This window comes from Gymnoscopelus braueri (genome assembly GCF_963280865.1).
Source record: "Gymnoscopelus braueri genome assembly, chromosome: 2".
In the NCBI taxonomy this organism is placed as follows: Eukaryota; Metazoa; Chordata; class Actinopteri; order Myctophiformes; family Myctophidae; genus Gymnoscopelus; species Gymnoscopelus braueri.
In genome coordinates this window covers 61,784,681-61,807,955 of record NC_137604.1, presented here as the reverse complement: position 1 = coordinate 61,807,955, position 23,275 = coordinate 61,784,681, and the positions used below count along the sequence as shown (strand labels likewise).

The window sequence follows — 23,275 nt, the reverse complement described above, 5'->3', positions numbered from 1 at the left end:
AGTGGTTTTCCACTAGATAGTGCTTTTCACTCGCCTATGGGTCACCGTTTGGCTCCCAGTGAAGTAGAGAAGCAGCGGGTCACGTGATCGCAAATAAAACAGCACGTTAACTTCCTTGTTATTCGAGTTGGAAGATTGGCCTTTTCTCTGTTTCTGTCGCTTTTTGGCTAAAACAGCCTACATTCAACTGCCCACAACTATTTATAAAAAAGTATGAAACACAATTGTCCACTAAGTTCCCAAAATAAGACGTTTTAAACATTTTAAAGTCTGAGTGAAACTTCTATGTGAAAGTGTAATGAAGCTAGAGCTCTCCTAGAGCAAGCCCACTAATGAATGACATTAGCAATACTGTTGATGTAGTGGTATGTGTCTGCAAGTTAAGAATGAAGAATAGCGTTAACATACTGTAGACGGCTATTGTTCCTGCATGGAGAACAGGTGTTTATCTCTGACACAGGATGTTCCCTGTGAAAACAGTGACATTGTGCATTCACAAACTCTGCCCAGTGTGTGTGTGTTGTTGGGGTGGGCGACGTAGTACCAGACATGACTCGGAGCTTATAGCCTAAAATACGATTGTTGAATACTTAAATATTTCAGAAATTACAAAATACATATTTTCAAAAAGTATTCCAAAATGCATGGCTATTCCTGAAGGAGAAGTCTGAACAAAGCTTCTAGAATAAAACAAGACATTGCGGTTGAGATGGTTTGGGCATTGGTGCAGAGGAGGGATGTCGGGGTACATTGGGAGAAGGATGCTGAAGATGGAGCTGCCAGACAAGAGGAGAAGAAGAGTAAGGCCAAATAGGAGGTTTATGGATTTGGTGAGAGAGGACATGCAGGTGGCTGGAATGACAGAGGAAGACGCAGAGAGCAGAAGATAGAAACAGATGCTCCACTGTGGCGACTCTGATGGGAATTCGCCCCAAAAACAAAGCGTGTGTGTCAAAGTTTTGAGGAGGCAACAAGATGGGGACTAATAACAGTGTAGCCTCAATCTCCAGGCTTTTCCCCCCCTTTGCGTTTTGCTCAAAAAGAAAGCCTGGACCAAGCTGTTGAAATCTCTGGCATAGGAAGTGGGAGTCAACCTTTCATTTCCCCAACCAACCAGAGTGCAGTTGTCGCTCCAAATGTTGTGACGTCAGGGCTCTCAATGCTGCACATTGGGGGAGGAGGAGGGGCGCGGTGCGGGGGCGGGCGCACTGATCGGTGAACCAATGGGAGCCACCGGTTGTTTTCACCTGAGATTTTGAATGGCTGGGGCAGGCTAACAAGATGGGGGCTAATAACAGTGTGGCTTACATGTGGATCTTGGACTTCACGTTGCCAGTCTGTGCCATCAGTCATCTATGACGTCTATGACATCTATATGTCATATGGTGGGCCTCTTGTGTTCATTCTGTCTAATTGGGAATATTGATGGAAACCACCATAGGGTTGCAAAGTGCACAGTGTTTGCGATAGGACTGACCTCCTTGGCTTACTGGCAGTGTGCACGAGCAATGTGGCTCTGATTGGTGTAGTGGTTCACAGGACTAGCCACATATAGGGATGGACGGACAGGCGGGCGATCCACAGTACATACATACATACATACATACATACATACATACATACATACATACATACATACATACATACATACATACATACATACGTATGTAACAGAGTGGTTCACAACCTCAGCCTGATGGCCTGAAAGTCTAATATCTCCCCCGAGCTATAGGGAATTCCCTTTGGCTTAGTGGTTAAGCTGTTGGCTTTCCACGTGGGAGACCCGGGTATGAATCCCGGGCGTTACACATACATACATACATACATACATACGAACACTCTTCTAAATTAGGTGCCACGCTGTAACAAGACGGGCTGTAATGACGGCATGGCTCACCTACACAGTGTTCCCTCCCAACCAGGATGTGGCATTCATGATGATCCAGTGACGTATGACCCATGGCGGCAGCCATATATAGGAGCCCTTACTATAAACGTGCCACATTCGCACTAGCCTCACATAACCTTTTGAATTAGTGCCAACATAAACCTTTCACATTAATGCCGACACATTTTCAACGACCAGAAAATGCTCTGAAACGAGCCAATGAATTCTTGGAGGTTGGCAAAAAGCAGCCAGCTTTAGACGTTCTCTATGATGTCATCAAGAGCAAGAAGCATCGGACGTGGCAGAAGATCCACGAGTCCATTATGCTCAAGTACCTGGAGGTGTGCGTGGACATGCGCCAAAGCCACCTGGCGAAAGAGGGGCTATACCAGTACAAAAACATTTGTCAACAGGTGAACATCAAATCCCTCGAGAACGTGGTCAGGGCATACCCAAAGATGGCCAAGGAGAAGACGGAGTCTCAGCAGACAGTCCTGGACATAGAGGATCTGAATAACATCCATATGTTGGCGATTGTGTTCCTCAGCGCCGTGAGCGGAGAGAACACTCAGGATCGCACTGACCGCCTGCTGCTCAACCCCTGGGTGAAGTTCCTGTGGGAGTCCTACCACCAGTGCTTGGACCTGCTGCGTAACAACTCCGCGCTAGAGCGCCTCTACCACGACATTGCCCAGCAGGCTTTCAAGTTCTGTCTCCAGTATGCCCGCAAGGCCGAGTTCCGTAAGCTCTGCGGCAACCTGCGCACGCACCTGAGTCAAATGCAGCAGCGCCACCACCACCACCACCCGGGCACCGCGGTCAACCTGAACAACACAGACAGCCAGTCCATGCACTTGGAGACGCGCCTGGCGCAGCTAGACAGCGCCATAAGCATGGAGCTCTGGCAGGAAGCCTTCAAGGCGATCGAGGACATCCACAGCCTGTTCGCCCTCTCCAAGAAGCCTCCCAAAGCCCAGTTGATGGCCAATTACTACAGCAGGGTGTCTACCGTGTTCTGGAAGTGCGGGAACGCACTCTTCCACACCTGCACCCTCCACCGACTCTACCATCTCTCCATGGAGACGCGCAAGAACCTCACCCAGGAGGAGATGCGGAGGATGTCCACCAGGGTCCTTCTGGCCACGCTGTCCATTCCCATCACCCCCGAGCGCACTGACATTTCTCGTTTCCTGGACATGGACGGCATCACTGTGGAGAAGCACTGTAAACTGGCCAGCCTCCTGGGCTTGCCGTCCCCACCGACACGCCAGAGTCTTATCAAAGACATGGTAAGGTTTAACATGCTGCAGCACGGTTCGCCTGAAGTGAATATGCTTTACAACTGGCTGGAGGTGGACTTCCACCCGCTTCAGCTGAGCGATAGAGTGACCAAGGTGTTGAACTGGGTAGGAGACCAAGCAGAGAAGCAAGCTGACCTCCAGCAGTATGTCCCTCACCTGCAGAGCAACGCCGTCCTTCGGCACCTGCAACAGGTTGCTCAGATCTATCGGAGCATTGAGTTCAGCCGTCTGGCCTCCCTGGTTCCATTCGTAGACGCCTTCCAGCTGGAGCGCTGCGTTGTGGATGCTGCTCGACATTGTGATCTGCAGGTTCGAATCGACCACATATCTCGTACCATGAGTTTTGGCTCCGACCTGAACTACTCGGCCAAGGACAACTCCCCGGTTGGTTCAATGTTGCAGAAAATGCCATCAGAGCAGATTAGGAACCAGCTGGCGACCATGTCCTCTTCTCTGACCATGGCCATCAAAATCATCAAGTCTGCCTCCATCCTGCAAGATCGCGAGGAGCAGCACCAGCAGGCCATCGCCGCCTGCCTGAAAAATGCCCACAAGGAGCACCAGCGCATCCTAACGCGCAGACAGACCATAGAGGAGTGCAAGGAGCGCCTGGAGAGCATGAACTGTCAGCGAGAGAAGGAGGAGCTGGAGCAACGCGATGCCAACATGCATAAGGTCCGCAAGGCAGAGGAGGAGCACCTTCGGCAGGAGGCCATGGAGCGCGAGAAGGAGCGTATAATGCAGGAGCATAAGCAGATCAAGATGAAGACGGTGCGTGAGCTGCTGGAGCAGACCAAGAAGACCGAACTGGGAGCCAAGGCCTTAAAAGATATCGATATTGAGGACTTTAAGGAGCTGGACTCGGACTTCATTATGAACAAACAGGTGCAGCAGTTGGAAAAAGAGAAGAATAAACTCCAGGAGCGTCTAAAGACCCAGGAGAAGAAGATTGACCATTTTGAGCGAGCAAAACACCTTGAGGAGATTCCCCTCGTCAGACAGGCCTACGAGGAGCAGCGTGTCAAGGACATGGAGCTGTGGGGGCTCCAGCAGGAGGAGATGATCAGCAACATGAGAGTGGAGCATGAGAAAGCCTTGGAGCACAAGAAGCGCATGTCCAGGATGACGAAGGACAAGGAACACTTTGTGTCCAAAATAACGGCAGCCCGCAGCTTCGTTTACGAGGACAAACTTAATGCATTCAACGAGCGCTTAGTGGAGGAGAGGGACAAGCGTCTGGAGGAAAGGAAGAAGCAACGTAAAGAAGACAGGCGTAACGCCGCCTACCGGCAGAAAGAGGAAGAGGCCCAGCGCATGCGCGAGGAACGACTCAAGAAAGAGCGTGAGGATCTGGAGCGTATAGAGCAGGAGCAGCGAGAGGAGGCGCACAGGGAGTACCTGGCACATCTGCGCAAGCTCGAGGAGCAGGAGCACAAGCAGCGTGCCCGTACGCAGGAGATTGAGGAGCGCGAGCGGCGGCTCGAACAGGAGAGGAGGGCCTTGGAAGAGCGACCGGCCAGGCCGGACTGGTCCGAGAAGGCGGAGGGTAGAGGAGGATGGAAGAGGCGCGTCGCCGCGCCGGAAGCCGACTCGGAATGGCGTCGTACCGGCGGGGACAGGGGACAGCGGAGACAGGAGGGCCGCGAAGATGGCATAGAAGAGACAGAGCCACCCAGACGAGGGAACGGACCCCGCAGGGGAGCCAGACGCGGGGGTCCCGACGACGACTGGGGTCCCAGGACGGGCGGAGAGGATGACCAAGTTGGCAGGAGAGGCGGCGGCACGGATGACGGACCCCGTCACGGCGGCGCGGATGACGGCAAGCTCTGGAAGCCTCTCAGCAGCAGACCCGGTGGTTGGCGTGAAAGAGAGAAGTTCCGAGAGGAAAGTCCGGGTGGCTCTGGCGGCGCTGGCGGCGGTGACGCCAATGAAGAGGGAGAGGAGAGACCCAGTGAGCAGTTCAGAGAACGTCGCTCGCAGAGAGAGGAAGGCGGCGTCTGGAAGAGAGGCGCGGCGGGCGACACCGACGGTTGGAGAGACTTGCCCGCCGATCGGCGCAATGAACGCTGCGATGCCAAGCGGCGGTATAAGCCCGAACAGAGATCCCCACCCAGAGAGCCAGAAGAGGGAGGGTCTTGGCGTCGTGTTGTTGATGGTGATAAGGGCGGGGAGCGCAGAGAGGACAGAGACACGCCAAAGGAGGAAAATGTCACCAGCGGGAAAAATTTACAGATTTCGAACGACTCAAAGCGGTATAGGCCTATTCATAATGACGTGTCTTACAGTCTAAATCATCCACACACAAGCGAAATGGAATCCACACATATGTGAGCAGGCCTGGTGTTTCGGGCATCAACTCGCGAGTTGAAAAACAGTAGAAACTAGCTAAATAACTTTTTTTTTTTTTTTGCTGATTTTCGTTTTTTTCCATATTAACACAGTTCGAATGTTGAGGAAGCTTTCGATCCCAACAGATATCCGTTTTAGAATCATTAAGTGGTTTAAATTACATTACAAACACAGCAGTGTTTCTGTGTGTTTCTGTCGGTCTTGTGGGGGCGGAGAGTCGTTTTAACTTGCAGGGACAACAGTAGCAGGAGTGGTTTTGGTTGGTCGTTGGCCCATTGTTCTCTGGTTACAAGCCTAATCCCCGCCCATCAGTTTCGCTCCTCTCTGTGGTGGAGTAAAGTGACTAAGTACATTTACTCAATTACTGTACTTAAGTACAATTTTGAGGTATTTTACTTTACTGGAGTAATATCCACTGGGTGAATATTCAACCTGAGGCTGAAACTAACTTCACCACGGTGGGAAGCGGCTAGCCCTGGTCCAGAGCGTTAGTCAGTTCCCTCAAGTTCCCTCAAGAGTAGTGAAAATAAACAAAACCATTTCGCTACTCACCGAAACAAAGGCTATTTTGTGTTGTAGAAAGTCTATTTTCGGAGGTGGGAAGCCTCTCAGCACCCCACCTACTCTGTAAAATACACTTTTTGGGCAGAAAATAAAATATATAATTATGTCCGCGAGACGGAAATTATTTTTATTTACTCCACAGTGCCCTCTACAGATTTGGTTAATGGTTAGTTCAAATTGTCCAGATCTGTAGAGGGCGCAGTGGAGTAAATACAAATAATCTCACTAACGCTCTGGACCAGGGATAGGAAGCGGCCAGTATTGCGTTAGTCTTTTTCGGGACAGAATCTAGTTGTATAAACAATATAACATTGTAGCGAACACAGCAGCTACAGTAGGTGAGGGCAGCCCCAGCTAAACAACAGGCCGCTCGACGTTCGTATGGAAGTATTTCACTGAAGATGTGGCCAAAACAACAGTGGAGTAACGAGGCTAGGAGCTAGCATTGTTAGCTCGCCGCCAAGCGTCATGGCAGAACGTACACCTGGTGTTTGCATTTCTCCATTGACAACATCTACATAAACGTTCATATTTCAAATATAAAGTGCTTATCTCATGGCCACGGGTGTTATAATTATGTACGGGCCCTCATAAGTACCCGTATCTTCCTTATTGTTCAATAAAAAGCATTTTGATCCGATTGATGGCCATCTCCGTTTTTTTTTTTCAACTACGCGGCCGTATCGGTTGGGGGGTGTATTGCACTCCTGATACATTATAACTCTATGAGAAAATGGCCGCCGATCGGATTAAAATGCTTTTTATTGAACAATATGGAAGATACGGGTACTTAGACCCACCCGAAGTGAATGGTAACATCCGTGGTCATGAGGTAAGCACTTTATATTTGAAATCTGAACGTTTATGTAGATGTACGGGTTGTAAATGGAGAGTGCAAACACCAGGTTGGAGTTAATCCAGGACCTATAGCTGGTGCGTATCTTTATCATTAGTAGGTAAACCTCGACTATAGTCGACTACCAGTGGGTCAAATTTAGTGGTGGAAGAAGCACTTGGTGGTAGCAATACCACAATATAAAAAGTAAAAGGCCTGTGCTCACAATGTTACGTTCAAGCAAAGTAAAAGTACAAAAGTATTGGCATCAAAATATACTTAAAGTACCTAAAGTAAAAGTACTCAAATGTTTGAAAATAGCTGATCTACAAGCTCACAACACGTTGCAATGCGCATTGTGAGCTTGTAGAGCGGCTATTTTCAAATAGCCTATGTATAAAATACCTAAAAAAATGTACTTAAGTACAGTAGCCTACTTGAGTAAATGTACTTAGTTACTTTCCACAGTAAAAATCCGAAAATGGGGGAGTGATTAGAGGAGTGGCTAGGTTGAATAAATTACCCATTGTTCACGCCCATTACCTGGAGCTGAGAGGTGCTAGAAAGTGGAAATTCTTTGGAAGCTATTATCTCAGTTTGGACTATTATAGATGACAAGATTCAAATGATCACATCTTCTTCAAATGTGTTCCAATTTCAATGAATGATACATCATATGAAAGCTTATATTCTGTACTTCAACAATCTGTAATAAAATGAAAAATGAAAAATGCCCCGTTGCTGCCTAAAGCACTGTACCCGCTCACATATCGGATGATTTGTAGTTATACGTTTTATCTTCAAAATGAAAGTGTTGTTTTTTTTGTATCTGTGGATTTTTTTTGTGCATTTGTATTCATAATGGCGTGTGTGCACATCAGAAACACTTTTTGTGTAATATGCACCTTGTTACACATTTGTTGACATCTAAATGCAGGGTCTGCTTTGAGTACCAGGTTTCCGCTGTTCACGTAAAGTTTTTTTCATCGTGATTAAAAGTAGACAAAGCTGTCTCACTTCTGAATATTGACAATTGGGTTGAATTGGGAATTTCCTCGATGGAAAGGAGTCTGAGATAGTGCTAGCCAAACACTGTATTAACCATATGAGCCCTCGCAACATATCCTTGGCATGTAGGCGAACCATTCGATGAAAAGAGCCAACATTCTGCGAACATAGCCAATCTGCAACGCAACGCGTTGTGAACTTGTAGATGTGGCCATTTGCGGTGAAGATAATTTGAAGTAGATGAGGGGGAAAAGGAAAGGGCCACGACGATTATATTGAACGAAAACTAACGGAACTAACAGTGTGTCTTTTGATTTGTGCCAAACACACTACCAGTAACTGATTTTATTCAACAACAAAAAAAAAGTTAAAAAACAAAACTAGCAAATCTGATCAAAAAACTATTTATAACCAACTGAATTAGAAGGAGAAAAATCAAAACAAACTAAAACTAAACTATAACGAAAAATCAAAAACTACAGACGCCATGGGGAGTCAGCCAAAGAGCCATGATGGACATACTGACCAATGAGGTTACTGGACTAACACCTGCACAGAACTCAGAAGCACTTTGTTGTCAGCATGTACGCTGGTTCTCAACATTCGGTCTGGGGCCCCACCAGCACTTTGTTGTCAGCATGTACGCTGGTTCTCAACATTCGGTCTGGGGCCCCACCAGGGGTCAAAATGGACAATGAACTATACAGTAGTGTATGGAAATAAACAGTAATGTTTGGAACTATTCAATCTGGGAACCCATAGTTTTTTTTTCTTTGAATTTGACTCTGGGGGACCTCCCAATAGAATGTGGATAACAAGATGTTGGCCGCTAGGTCCCGCCCTCAGCCCTCCACTTCCGGTCCACGTGTCTTTGTGTACATTCCTGGCATTCCTAACTATACACGTTGTAACATGAGCTCCCGACAGATTCAGCCGCGGAGCTCTGAATCTGTCTTGAGAGATTAGGAACTATTGGTCACCAAGCATCAAGCATCATGCTTGGTGACAAATACATTGGGAATAAATAAATTGGTAACCAAAAAGTGACCAAAAAGAAATAAAAAAACACTGCCGAAGTAACGCAAGCCATGCTTGAAGATTTGAGTTACAAATGTTCGCTTTAAAAGAAAGAAAATCACGATTTTTCAAAAACAGTAGATCTACAAACTCATAGAGCTTGTATATCTGCTATTTTGGAATAGCCAAATAAATCTGAAGAAATTACACAGATACGTTCCTCGTCTTAATGGGTTAATTCCACTTAATTTGGGGCAAGGAAACGGGGTCTCCTCTCCGATTACACTTCAAGACAGAGTACTCTCTGTCTTCAGAGAGTTCGGTACTTACAAACCCCAAAGCTGTCATTTTGCAGCCCGGACACAATCGGGGCAGTGCACCTCTAAATAATCATAAAATTAGCTGAAGTATATATATATATATATTTAAAAAAAAAAAACATAGGCAGGGTAAATGAGGCAGAAAGCCCCTCCTCTGTCCCTGAACGACTACCCTCGAAATGCTCTTGAAACCTCCTGTCGCTCCGTGGCTCGCAGCAAGAGCACCGCGTTCAGTCCCCGATGGGACGGTGAGGTGCTGCAGGAAGGCAGGGGAGCCAGAAACTGTACTCAAGTAAAAGTATAAATACTTTTTAACCACTCGAACCCCAGCGTCCATCCATTATTGAAAATAATATATATTACATTTTTTAAGCGAATATGTGTAACTCAAATCTTTGAACATTTTCTTTTTTTTTTAAAACCTTATGTTATGCTATAATATCAGTGGTTCTCAAACTTTTTTCATGTTAAGGACCCCCAAAATTATATGTATTTGTCCGTGGACCCCCCATCTCAAAATATGTTGTTCCTGGGACCTAGCCCGGCATGGCCAGACTAATATCACTGCGTAGATATTAGTCTGGAATCTCTCTGTGGAACCTGCATTTCCGAGGGGCATAAACCCGCCCCATATTTGCATACTGGGCCCTGATTGGTCCCTCACAACTTCGGAGGGAGAGAAATCAAATCTCTATTGAGAGGGGCCAGACCTAATCTGCCACGGGCATTTTTTTTTTGTTGCAATGGCAGATTCGTCTGAAACCAGGCTACCTGGGACCCTCAGAAGCAAAGATAAAAATGTATACAGTACATTTTCAAAGAGTTGCACACATGTTCACGTTTTCTTTAAAATAGAAATAGCAGATCTACAAGCTCATAGCGCGGCACTCAGGGCCGCCCGTGCTATGAGCTTGTATAGCTGCTAGCCAAGGTGACACAGCTGTTTTCCCCGATTGAATGGGTTTAAAAAAATCACCAGCTGAACCTTAGCGTCCCTATTCTCTGGGGCTAAACATTCAGCCAAAGTATAGTCAATCTACAAGCTCACAATGCAAAGCTCGTAGATCGGCTATTTTCAGCCGATGAGGTTTGGTGTAGAGGGAAACAAGCAGTGTCCCTAGTATAAATCCCTGGGGGACTCCAGTCAACTACGTATATTATACATGTATGCATTAAGTGGCAATAATGACTCAAATAGAAGTAAAAGTAGTCAACTTTCACTTGTTGTCATTGAGTGATATTTGACTAGGAGTATCCATACTTTGATTTAAGTACTGGGGTTGATTACTTTGTCCGCAACTGCTTAAAGTTTAAGTACAATTTATTCATAAAGTTGCTTAAAGGAATACTACACCCAAAAAAAGAGGACAATTCTATCAATTGCTCACCCCACAAAGCCTTGAATTATTATTTTTTGTTTTTGTTGTGTTGCATTCCTGAGCCCATCATTATTCAATAATTGTGGTGTCCGCTGCGGTAGGAGACCAATGCAAACTACTATATATATATATATATATATATATATATATATATATATATATATATATGAATAATATGTGAGCGGGTACAGTGCTTTATGTAGCAAGGGGGCATTTTTATTTTATTACAGATTGTTGAAGTACATAATATAAGCTTTCATATGATGTATCATTCATTGAAATCGGAACATATTTGAAGAAGATGTGCTCATTTGAATCTGGTTATCTATAATAGTGCAAACTGAGATAATCCCTTCTAAAGAATTGTCACTTCGAGCACCTCTCAGCTCCAGGTAATGGGCGTGAACAATGGGTAATTTATTCAGCCTAGCCACTCCTCTAATAACTCCTCCATGCTGTCCACTCTATTTAGTGCCAGGGACCCCCATAGAGGATCTGTGTTGTAAAAAATAGGCATATTAAGTAATCATCATCACAATAGATTTAATAAAATATTTAATTGAAAATAGCAGATCTACAAGCTCACAATGCATGCTTGTAGATCGGCAATTTTCAAATAGCCAATGTACGTCGCGATGCGACGCGTTGTGAGCTTAAGTACAGTACTTGTGTAAAATGTACTTTCCACAACTGCAAATAAGCAGCTACACAACGTCGTGACGTCTTTGTTGAACTGCAACATGGCGTTTGCACTTTGTTCATTTACAGCCTGCACATCTACATAAACGTTCAGATGTCAAATATAAAGTGCTTACCCCATGGCCACAGATGTTACAATTCACTTCGGGTGGGTATAAGTACCCGTATCTTCCGCATTGTTCAATAAAAAGCATTTCAATCCGATCGGCAGCCATTTTTTCATAGTTATAATGTATCAAGAGTGCAATACACCTCCCAACCGATGCGGTCGCGTAGTTTAAAGCAAATGGATAAAATGGCCACCGATCGGATTAAAATGCTTTTTATTGAACAATACGGAAGATACGTGTACTTATGTGGGTCCGTACATAATTGTAACATCCGTGGCCATGCGTTAAGCACTTTACATTTGAAATCTGAACGTTTATGTAGATGTACGGGCTGTAAATGAAGAAAGTCCAAACACCAGGTTGCAGTTCAGGCAAGACACTCGCCACAACGAGCTAACAAGGCTATGCCATCTAGCCTAGCTACACGTTGTGGAATACAGTGGAATACTTCCATAGAAACGAGCGGCCTGTTTAGCTGAAAGGTTGGTATAGCTCAAAATGGGGGGGGGGGGGGTCATCAAACACACGGAGGAAAATGAATGAATAATCCTTTCTGCTGATCAGATCAGAGCAACTTTCGCTATGCGCCTAAAGTTAAGAAACAAAGCCACATAACCAGAGACCAGTGTTGCCAGATTCTATGAGAGCAATAAGCAACCAGGTCTAGGGAAAAAAGCCCAAAATAAGCTACTATGGGCCACATGAGCATTTTAACCCTACTGTATGCATCAGCTATTTGAAAATAGCAGATCTACAAGCTCACAACGCGTCGCATCGCGAGCGACGCACAGTGAGCTTATAGATCTGCTATTTTCAAATAAAATCTTGGGGGCTAACTTATAATAACAATACCTGGCAACACTAGCTCGGCTCAGTGAAACCGGAGTACAATGCCTAGCTAGCGACCAATCGAAACTCTATGCAAATCTTGGCCAAGTGTCTCTCCACCCCCCCAAAGTAACACAGAGACTCGTTCAAAAGCAGCATAGTAGAGCCTACTTTGCCCTACAAATGTAACCATTTAATGATTCTCCCACGACTATATTTTGCAATAGAAACCTTCTTTAACATTCGAACTGTGTTAATCAGCAAAAAAATAAAAAAGTTATTTAGCTAGTTTCTACTGTTTTTCAACTCGCGAGTTGATGCCCGAAACACCAGGCCTGCTCACATATCGTAACGTTTCGTGCACCGAGCTGGAGTCGAACCCCAATCTCCAGCTCGGCAGACCCTACAGGTAACAAGCAACGCCAAGAGAGCTATAGCTCACTTGGAGGAGCAGGTTAAGGCCGGGTCTTTTGCGGGGTCGCTACACTATCCCCTCCTTTCTGAAGCACGCCCTCTCGCGCTTCTCGCTTCACTTCTCGAGTCCCTCACGCAAGGGCTCGCTCCATCGGTCCTCGACCACTTCTGACACCAAATGGAACGTTTCGCGAACCCGAGTTTTGGAGACGAACCCCCGGCCTTCAGCTCGGTAGACCAGCAGGTAACGAGCAACGCCAAATTAATTAGCTCTCTTGGCCAATAACAACTCTCACACTGTGACAGCTTGACAGAAGTTAAATATGCTCTTGTTAAAATTGGTCACCTCTTAACTTCAATTAGTCAAATATTGGATTGTTGGCTCAGGAATGCGACAAAAGCAAAAAATGTCCATGAATTCAAGAATCGGGTGAAGTGCTCCTTTAAGTAAATGTAACAGAGTAAATGTAGCTCCTCTCTACCCACCTCTCCCTCCTGAAAGGTATGGATGGTTCTCGTACCAGAGCACCGCTGACCTGGGGGGAGCGCCTCGGACCCCATCGGGAGCCCCCCACCCGCACAGGACCACTGGGGAAGGGTAATTGATGGCCAGTATTACCCCACTGATGTGCTCCCCACATGGGAGCACTACCACAGATGGACTGCACTGCCTTACCTCCCTCTGACCTACTTGTAGCTCTGTTCACGCAGTCCCCAAAGCCCCCCCCCCCCGACACACACACACACACGCACGCACGCACGCACGCACGCACGCACACACACACACACACACACACACACACACACACACACACACACACACACACACACACACACACACACACACACACACACACACACACACACACACACACACTCACCAGTGGTGGAAAAAGTAAAAGTATCAATACTGCAATGTAGAAATACTCTGTTACAAGTAAAAGTCCAGAATTCAAAGATGTACTTGTGTAAAAGTGCCAAAAATAAAAGTACTTAAATGTTTGAAAATAGCAGATCTGCAATTTTCTAAATAGTACCGTATAGTGTACTATATACGGTACATAAGTAAATGTACTTGTTTTGTGACTTTACGACACTGTGTGTGTGTGTGTGTGTGTGTGTGTGTGTGTGTGTGGGTGTGTGTGTGTAAGGGAACGACCCTCGAGTGTGCTAGGATCCTCAACAGGTCAGCTCTGCGTTGGAGGTGAGAGTATTTTTTCCCTGAAAGTTGCCGAACGCGGGAGTTTGGAATTTGTGGAGTGAAAGAGACATTGCGGGAGTGAAGCGTGTGTTTTTGTTTTGTCAATTTCTTGTCAGAGACATTGTGAATGATGTTAAATTGTGCATTTATATAGTGCCTTTATCCAAGGTGCTTTACAATGATTGTGCATTACATTCACCCATTCACACACTCACTCATTCATACATACATAGACGGCAGAGGAAACCATGCAAGGCACCAACCTGCTCACCGGGAGCAATTAGGGTTTCAGCGTCTTGCTCAAGGACACTTCGACACTAACTCTGGGGGGGAGCCCGGGATTGAACTGGGAACCTCACGTTTCCCAAGCGACCGCTCTACCTCATGTGCCACTGCGGCCCGACGTTGCTACGTTAGAGTTTGGTGTGTGGCAAACTGGCAAATAATACACACATACTCTGGGGGCACCACCTCCTTAAAAAAAACAAAAAAAACAACATGAACTGTGTTTGTACCCTCCCATTTCTTAGTCCACTTCCTCCCGGGTGCTTCTTGTATTCCTACTAACGATAACACTACATGTTTAAGGCAGTAGTGCTGCCTTAAACAGATGAGCATAATCTGTCTTGATAGATTGGACGTGTACTTATACAGAAGTCAAAAGCTTCGTCAAGAACGACGTATGCTTGTGCCAGTGATTTGAGTTCAATGACATGACTGTCGTTCATCTCGAGTCGTGACGTCGCGTCAGGACCCGCTAGAATCAAGAAGAGCATTGATGAGCCTAAACCTTATTTATTGTACATTACAGTCCTTTAGCAGACGCTTTTATCCAAGGCGACTTACAATAAGTGTATTCAACATAGGTAGGGAACGAAAACTACTAATCACCAGAAGTCTTTTAGTGCATTTTCTGCAAAAACAAGCAACCAAGAGTATACCTAGCGCTAAGGTAAAAGTGCAATATATCAGCTACCTATTTCCTTAAACAGATGAGACAAAATAGCTAAATCAAATGAGCATGAGCTAAAACAAATAAGTGTATCGACTAAACAAGATCCAATAAACAATACAACAATAGAAAGCGTTCGTACAACTAGTTAACAACAAGTAGGTCAGGCAGAGAGGAAGGGTAGTGTTTCCTGAAGAGGTGGGTTTTCAGCCTGCGGCGAAATATGGGCAGTGACTCTGCTGTCCTAACATCAGTGGGAAGTTCATTCCACCACTGTGGGGCCAGAACAGAAAAGAGTCGTGACCGTGTGGATCGGCCAGAAGGACCCTTGAGTGACGAGGCAATCAGTCGCCCCGAGGTGGCAGACCGAAGTGGTCGGGCAGGGGTGTAGGCATCGACCATAGCCCGGAGGTAAGAAGGAGCTGTTCCTTTCACTGCCCTATAGGCTAGCACCAGGGTTTTGAACTGGATGCGAGCCGCTACGGGGAGCCAGTGTAGAGAACGGAGAAGGATGGTTGTGTGGGAGAACTTGGGGCGGTTGAACACCAGACAAGCCGCAGCTTTCTGAACGAGCTCCAGAGGTCTGATACCAGATACCGGAGCACCAGCAAGGAGGGAGTTGCAGTAGTCCAGGCGGGAGATGACAAGAGCCTGGATGAGCACCTGGGCTGCCTTCTCCGTGAGGAAGGGGCGAATCCTCCTGATGTTGTAGAGGAGGAATCTGCAGGACCTTGTCACTGATGCAATGTTTGCCGAGAACGTCAGTTGATCGTCCAGGGTCACACCCAGATTCTTCGCAGTCCGAGTTGAGGTCACCACAGCATTATCAATGGTGATGGCCATGTCTCGGTGCGGACAGCCCTTCCCCGGGAGGAACATCAGCTCGGTCTTGTCCAGGTTGAGCTTCAGGTGGTTTGTCGACATCCACTCCGAGATGTCAGCCAGACAAGCAGCAATGCGTGCCTCCACTTGGGTATCAGAGGGGTGGAATGAGAGGATCAGCTGGGTGTCATCGGCATAGCAGTGGTAGGAAAAGCCATGGGAGTGGATGACAGCACCAAGAGATGTAGTGTAGAGAGAGAAAAGAAGAGGACCCAGAACCGAGCCTTGGGGAACCCCAGTTGTGAGCCTGTGTGGTTCTGACACAGACCCTCTCAGCATCACCTGGTAGGAGCGACCCGTCAGGTAGGATGCAAACAGGGAGAGTGCAGAGCCTGAGACACCCATCCCCTCGAGGGTGGAGAGGAGGATCTGATGGTTCACCGTGTCGAACGCTGCAGACAGGTCCAGGAGTATCAGGACGGAGGAGAGAGAGTTCGCTCTAGCGGCATGGAGCGACTCCGTCACTGCCAGGAGGGCAGTCTCTGTCGAGTGACCCACTTTGAACCCAGACTGGTTGGAGTCCAGGAGGTTGTTCTGGTGGAGGTAGGAGGACAGTTGTTTAAAGACAGCACGTTCGAGAGTTTTAGATATGAAGGATAGAAGGGAAACCGGTCTGTAGTTCTTGATCTCAGAGGGGTCAAGTGTCGGTTTCTTCAGGAGGGGGGTGACTCTGGCAGTCTTGAAAGCAGAGGGAAAGTAGCCAGATGTCAGAGAGGTGTTAATAAGGTGGGTTAAGAAGGGAAGAAGTTCAGGTGCAATAGACTGCAGCAGAGTGGATGGGACCGGGTCCAGAGAGCATGAGGTGGGGCGACTAGAGGTAACAAGGAGAAGGACCTCGTTAGGGGAGAGGGGAGAGAAGTGGGATAGAGAGGGGATGGGGGGTGGAAGAGGAGTAGATGAAGGTAGAGAGGGGGGGGTGGCAGGCAGACGGGTGTGGGTAGTGCGCAGGGCACCAGCCGGGGGAGGAGGGAAGGAGGATCGGATATCGTTCACCTTCTTGTCAAAGAAGTTGGCGAAATCGTCAGGGAGGAGGGACGAGGAGGGAGGAGGGGGTGGTGGTTGCAGGAGAGAGGAGAAAGTTTCAAAGAGTTTTTTAGGGTTGGAAGCAGAAGCCTGAATTTTAGTGCAGAAAAAAAGCAGCTTTAGCAGCTGATAGAGAGGAGGAAAAAGTAGAAATGAGAGATTGGAAGGTGAGAAGGTCCTCCAGGAGGTTGCCATTTCTCCATTTGCGCTCAGCCGCTCTCAGGCTCCGTCTCTCAGTCCGCACTGAGTCCGACAACCAGGGGGCAGGTGGAGTTTGGCGTGCAGGCCTGGTGGTGAGGGGACAGAGATGGTCGAGAGAAGAGGATAGAGTAGAGAAAAGAAGATCTGTGGTGGTATCAGGGGATAGAAGAGCAAAGGATTCAGGGGCAGGGAGAGCAGAGAGAACAGAAGAGGAAAGATCAGTGGAGGAAAGTGAGCGAAGATTGTGACATGAGGAAATTACATGAGGCTGTGAGGGGGGAGAGGAGAGAGAGAGAGAGTAGGACATGAAGTAGTGATCAGAGAGTTTCTTACCCTTTTCACTGGAAAGAGGAGTGACAGACAGGTTAGCAGTAGAGCAGCCTCTGGTGAAGATCAGGTCCAGTTGGTTGCCCGCCTCATGGGTAGGAGGAGATGGGGAAATAACTAGGTCAAAGGCGGCGAGAAACGAAAGTAGTGGGTCTAGCTGCTTCTCAGTCGGTGGTACGATTCTCAATAACTCGGGAATCGATGATGGAATGGGTGGAAGAGTGTACGCCTCTCGTTCTCCTTCGCAACACTTTCAACTCATCGCCACCTCGACTACAGCCATTCACCTCTTAAGCCCTGTTTTATGACGGTGTCGCACGAAAACTGGGAAAATAGCAGAAATAGCAGAAGCAGCCGATCTCCAAGCTTCACACCGCATCACATCAGAACGTGTTGTGAGCTTGTAGATCTGCTATTTTTGCTATAAAAGAAATGCTATGGTTTTTTGGAAATGTTTGAATTCAGGATTTTTCTTTTGAATTGAGTGATTGATTGTTTGATTGATTATGACACGCCCAAAATAGGACCGCCGTCTAGCACGTGTAGACCATTGATTCTCAAAGTGAGGTCTGGGGACCCCCAGGGGTCCTTGGGAGGGGAGGGGGGGATCCAGGGGGGTCCCCAGCAAAAGTAGTTAACATAGCATTACAATCATTTTAACCACTTTACCCATGTGTATGGTGGCTATTCAAAAATAGCAGATCTACAACCTCACAGCATGTCACTTTGTGGCGCACTTCAAGCTTGTACATTATGCTATTATTATTTAATTTTTTTGGGAACATTTTGAATAATTTTGAAATTGTTTTACATAAATATTATCTTGAATATTTCTGAGAATCTTCCACTTCTTCTTCTGGGGGGTCCCTGGCACAAAATATGTTTAGATAGGGGTCCGCGGCCATTCCGGCCAATTACATATTAATATGGGGGTCTTTGACTTGGACAAGGTTGAGAAGCAGTGAGTTAGATGGAGAAGTAGGTCAGTGTATGGATGGATAGCAGGTGTTGGTACTGTGTGTCCTCTCTCTTCATAAGGTTCCAATGTATACCTCCATATGTACACCTTACTATTACTTGTGTTCTTAGCTTTTTTTAGTTTAGTTTAGTTTATTTCCATCCACATCAACAGTATCACAAAACATTACACACTGTAATCCAACATTTCTATCTGGTTGATCGAAAAGGCACAAGCTGAAGCTCAAAACTCATGTGTGCCTATCCTTTATACGTACATGTTGGTTTGATTTTAGTACGTCAGTTACAAAGTTCATAGTGAACGAACGCTAAAAAATATTCCGTATTTACATTCAAGACTTCATACTTATACACACAGTCAATCACACACACATATACACCTGAATGTATGGGTACTAGAAGTTCGGCCCGCTATGCGGGCTGAACGTCTAGTGCCCACGCAGCGCCCACTTGGCAGCGCACCCCCCCAAAAGAAAATATCGTTTGGGATACAAAATCATGGGATAAAAAAAAAAAAAAAAAAAGGAGGAGGTCCCCCCCCCCTCCTAGGGGTCCCTGGAGACCCTTGGGGGTCCCTGGGGGTGAGACACGGCGAAGGAAAACTGTAAAGCCACAGCCACGCATGCAAGATGTTGCACATGAACTCTGCAGCCGCACTGAGGCGCTCCAACACAAACACTCTGACATTAAGCTTCACACAACAAACATCAGCACCACACACAACATTCACCACACAGTTGTTTTGAAAGTGAAATATCCCTTTAACACAGTAGAGCCGAAATTAGCAGAAATGACTACATTTCCCATGATGCCCTGTGATGGTGCAGCAACGCGTCGCTGCCGTTACATTGTGTTCCCAAAACCCACAAAATACACTAAAATGAAACTCTTTAACGCAGGGGTCGTTGGCCTTTTCAGGCCAAGGACCCCCTAACTGAGAGAGAGATGAAGCAGGGACCCCCACTATATATTACACAAAATTGTGTTGCAGATTAAAGCTTTTCATAGATGTTGGATTCATATTAATGTGTATTTTCAGACATTTAACGACTTAAACCAGGTGTCCTCAACCTTTTCAGGCCAAGGACCCCCTAACTGAGAGAGAGATGAAGCAGGGACCCCCACTATATATTACATAAAATTGTGTTGCAGATTAAAGCTTTTCATAGATGTTGGATTCATATTAATGTGTATTTTCAGACATTTAACGACTTAAACCATCAATACTGTACTTGGTCTGCTCTTTTTTCCCTCTTTGCCGAAAATAGCCGATCTACAAGCTCACAACGCCTCGCAGGGCGAGGCGTTGTGAGCTTGTAAGTTGTCCTTAAAATAGGGATGCTAGGGTTCAAGTGGTTAATGTAAAAAACAATGATCGTATCACACAGAGATTTGGCGGACCCCCTGTAGCAACTCTGAGGACCCCCTAGGGGTCCCGGACCCCCTGTTGAAGACCCCTGCTTTAACGGGCTAATTAGGTAGCATTGATGACATTTACCAGACTAACGATGTGTAACATAGCCGTTTCAGTCACGACAACAGCGTTAGCATTAACCGCATGCGAACGCCACTCGTTCGTTAGCTTAGCTACACGCTAACGGCTCATTATAGGCAGCGCTTGGCTAATAGTCATGTAACCCAACTAACGGCAACACAGTAATGGACATAAACATTCACATACATGCTTTAGACACTATTAGCAGGCTGCATTAACAACCAGCAGCAACAGAATCCAAGTTGCAGGCCACGTTAGCAGCTAATGCTGTGTGTGTGTACGATGAGGGTAGTGCTGACAACTCTGGTGAAGGGGACTCTGGAGTAGGGAATCATGGAATGTGGCCCAAGTTGGTGTTGCCATGTTCTTTGATTGTAAGCGGGTTAGGGGCAATTTTGGTGGTGGTGTGTTGGCGTTGGTTGTGGAAGTGCAGGTGGGTGGGGGGACGCGTTGCGAGCTTGTGGATCTGCTGTTTTCCAAGAGGCAATGTATATGTGTGAAGGCGCTTCGTTTGTTGCTTGTAGGGCGCGCTTCGTGGGACCTTGTGTTCATGTTTTTTCATGAAGCTGGTTGCTTGTTGCTCGCGCACAATCTGGCAACACCGGTGAAAGACGACACCGGTGAAAGACGAATGGCGCAGAGAAAGTGCGAGTCCACGTATACGCATGCGCAGTGCACATTTTTTTTTTTTTACAAACCAATTACTCGCGCATGCGCCTGCATCCCAATTGTATTATAAGATATACACACATTCAGGTGTACCTAAACCTTAAACCTAACCTCTAAATCAGGGGTCTTTAACGTTGTTCAGCCCAAGGACCATTTGGCTTAAGTACTCTTCAGAATAGGGATAATAGGGTTGAAGTGGTTAATGTAAAAATATATATATCCAATCACACAAAGATTCGGTGGCCCCCCCTGTAGTAGCTATGAGGACCCCCTAGGGGTCCCGGACCACCTGTTGAAGAACCCTGCTCTGATTGGCTAACCCTAACCCAAACCCAATATTATCCTACATGTAAGCCTAACTCCATTCCTCACAATGTCTATTTCTCAAATTCTACTATACTTGTGGACACACACACACACACACACACACACACACACACACACGCACACGCACACGCACACACGCACACACACACACAAACACATGCACACGCACGCTCGCTTGTTTCGCTCAGTTACACCTCCTTGCACACAGCTGTTTCTAAAGAGCAACTCAACGTGTGTGTGTGTGTGTGTGTGTGTGTGTGTGTGTGTGTGTGTGTGTGTGTGTGTGTGTGTGTGTGTGTGTGTGTGTGTGTGTGTGTGTGTGTGTGTGTGTGTGTGTGTGTTGGTGAATTAAAGTGGATTAGATGACCCATCACTTCACATTAGTCACAGTTTACAGCCTTTTCCTATCAGAGTCTCAGCCTCTATATATCGGCTGAAAATCACACATGGCTTTGCCCCCCGATCCCAATGCTTTGCCCCACCGATCCAAACGCCGTCTTTGTGTGGCGTGTACAATGACTACAGTTCACTGTGTGGCTGCTCTATTCATACGCTTTAACGCTCCGGTTCTCAAAGTGGGGTATGGGGGCCACCAGGGGGTCCAAAGTGGATCCTTACGGGTCTGTAAGTCCAAAGAGACTGTACACAGATGATGGAACCAAATTGACCTTTACGGGTCTGTAAACTCTGAGAGTGTTCAAACGGAACCAAAACGGGGCGGCTGGCCGCTATAGCTGAATGGTTATTGGTTAGAGAGCACATGCATGCAGCCCGCCTGGGGAACCTGAATGTCTCGGGTTCAAGACAATTTAACTGCTCCTGTAGGCGCTGCCCCCGTAGGCTAGCGCCCACTCTGCTCCTGTTACTTAGGATGGGTTCGATGCAGATAACTCATTTCACAGTATGACAAATATGTACTGTATGTAATTGCTGTCAGGTGGAAAACTTGTATGTCCAAAACTGTTACTTTTCAGGAAATGGAAAACAAAAAACCCAAAACAAACTACTATAAAAGTGTACAACAAAATTGTTAAAATTAAACGGTAAAAGGTTGTTAACATTTTTTATTTTAGTTGTGATACACAGACAGAACGTTCTAAATTTGGATTAACCCATTAAGACCTGGAACTCATCTGTGTCACTTTTTCATTTGAGCTAAAAATCATTATTTTACACTTTGGCTATTCAAAAATAGCAGATATACAAGCTCATAGCGCGGCATCGAGTGCCGCGCTACGAGCTTGTAGATCTGCTATTTAAAAAAAAAAATGAAAATGTGTGCAAATCTTTGAATATATATTGTTTAAAGCGAACATTTTTAACTCTATTCTTTGCATCTGGGGGTCCCTGGATCAAAACATACATTTGACTGCGTCGTAATGGCTGATTTTACATGGTTGCCATGCTGAAAATAGCAGATCTACAAGCTCACAATGTTTCGCGGCGCGTTGTGAGCTTGTAGATCTGCTATTTTCAGAGCGCAACAGCCGAGTGCAACCAAACATAAAATGACTTGTCTTTTAGTTCTACTGGATCTCTTTTCCTCTAGTCCCTCACTGACATTTTAGTCTAGTTTTTAAGTGTTGACGACAATGTCAATATATTTCATCGTAGCTTAGTTTTTATTTAGTTTTCATCAGTGAAAAAAGGTAGTTGAATAATATTTCCGTTGAGAACCAGTGGTTTAATGCTGAGCGCACGACTGCATGCCGTTTTCAAATGGTTTATTTTGTGTGTTGCATTCAATTGAGTACAGTTCACTGTGCCTGTGCTTCATTTAATAGTGTTGAATGGGACTGAGCCGCTGCAATGGCCCATTCAGTCATTCACACAGACATGCATTCACTTCACCTCAGGATACATTGTGTCCAGTGTGTGTGTGTCCTGAACACATCAGGTTACATTGTATCCAATGTGTTTGCTCCTGAACACAGCAGCACTACACTACACAACCAGGGATTACATTGGGACCCAATGATCCGTAACGGAAATCCATTCTGGTATTCCCTCTGTCCATGCAGTGGTGTAAAGTGACTAAGTACATTTACTCAAGTAGGCTACTGTGCTTAGGTACAATTTTAAGTACTTTTACTTCTACTCCACTACATCTCAGAGACAAATATTGTACTTTTACTCCACTACAATTATTTGAAAACTTTAGTTACTATAGTTACTGTGTAGATTTTGATTATTATTACAGAACATACATTAACCACTTGAGCCCTACAGTATATACACCATTTGAAAATAGCCAACCTACAAGCTCACGCGTTGTGAACTTGTAGATCTGCTATTTTCAAAAGATTTGCATACATTTCATACATTTGAAAACTTGTGAAATGGGCCGGGACCGTACCTATGTTCCCCAGGTTCTATGTTCCCCAGGTTCTATGTTCCCCGCTTTCCTAGGAGAGCGGGGAATATTGGACCTAACCTAAACCTAACCCTAACCATAACCTTAGTGGGGGAACATAGGTCCGGGGAACATAGGTATGACCCCAAATGGGC

At 46.1% G+C, this 23,275-nt stretch overlaps 1 protein-coding gene across 1 annotated transcript; it reads left to right on the top strand.

The window, feature by feature from the left end:
* Positions 1-2,061: 2,061 nt before the first annotated feature.
* On the top strand, positions 2,062-13,314 carry LOC308073357 (eukaryotic translation initiation factor 3 subunit A-like; the record flags this gene model as incomplete). The annotated part of the gene is made up of 2 exons (XM_080412227.1): positions 2,062-5,441; positions 13,215-13,314. The coding sequence occupies 2 exons, from the start codon at positions 2,062-2,064 to the stop codon at positions 13,312-13,314; spliced, it is 3,480 nt and encodes a 1,159-aa protein (XP_080268353.1).
* Between the last annotated feature and the right edge of the window lie 9,961 nt (positions 13,315-23,275).